This window comes from Mandrillus leucophaeus, unplaced genomic scaffold, assembly GCF_000951045.1.
Source record: "Mandrillus leucophaeus isolate KB7577 unplaced genomic scaffold, Mleu.le_1.0 Scaffold440, whole genome shotgun sequence".
Lineage (NCBI taxonomy): Eukaryota > Metazoa > Chordata > Mammalia > Primates > Cercopithecidae > Mandrillus > Mandrillus leucophaeus.
This window is the reverse complement of record NW_012104699.1, coordinates 627027-627846: the sequence shown is the minus strand read 5'-3', so window position 1 is coordinate 627846 and position 820 is coordinate 627027. Positions and strand designations below refer to the sequence as shown.

The 820-nt window shown below is 41.5% G+C and overlaps 1 protein-coding gene across 1 annotated transcript in view; it reads left to right on the top strand.

Annotated features, from left to right (window-relative positions):
• LOC105549473 (zinc finger protein 700-like) overlaps nt 1–814 on the top strand; it is a 29969-nt gene extending 29155 nt beyond the window's left edge. The window contains exon 5 of the mRNA XM_011994038.1: nt 30–814. Coding sequence (XP_011849428.1) covers nt 30–432 — 403 coding nt within the window. The 3' untranslated portion in view covers nt 433–814. The remainder of the gene's footprint in view (nt 1–29) is intronic.
• The last annotated feature ends 6 nt before the right edge of the window (nt 815–820 follow it).

The following is an 820-nucleotide window of genomic DNA, read 5'->3' as shown; positions in this document are numbered from 1 at the left end:
GCCTTCAGTTGTGCCTCAAACCTTCGAAAGCATAGTAGGACTCACACTGGAGAGAAACCCTATGAGTGTAAGCAATGTGGGAAAGCCTTCAGATCTGCCTCAAACCTTCAGATGCATGAAAGAACTCACACTGGAGAGAAACCCTATGAATGTAAGGAATGTGAAAAAGCGTTCTGTAAATTCTCTTCTTTTCAAAAACATGAAAGGAAGCACAGAGGAGAAAAGCCCTATGAATGTAAGCATTGTGGGAATGGATTCACATCTGCCAAGATCCTTCAAGTACATGCAAGAACACACATTGGAGAGAAACACTATGAATGTAAGGAATGTGGAAAAGCATTCAATTATTTTTCTTCCTTGCATATACATGCAAGGACTCATATGGGAGAGAAGCCATATGAATGTAAGGGTTGTGGGAAAGCATTCAGCTAGCCTGATTCCTTTTATGGACATGAATAGACTCACACTGGAAGGAAACACTATGAATGCAAGCAATGTGGCAAAGCTTTCACATGTTCCAGTTCTTTTTGATACCATGAAATGACTCACACTGGGGAGAAACCCTATCAATGTAAGCAATGTGGGAAAGTCTTCATTTCTTTTACTTCTTTTCAACGTCATGAAAGGACTCACATGGGAGAGAAACCCTATGAGTGTATGTGATGTGGAAAAGCATTTCTTCTAGTTCCGTTCAATATCATGAAAGGACTCACACTGGAGTGAAGCCCTATGAATGTAAGCAGTGTGGGAAAGCCTTCAGATCAGCCTCGCACCTTCAATGGCATGGAAGCATTCACACTTGGGAGAAACCCTATGAATG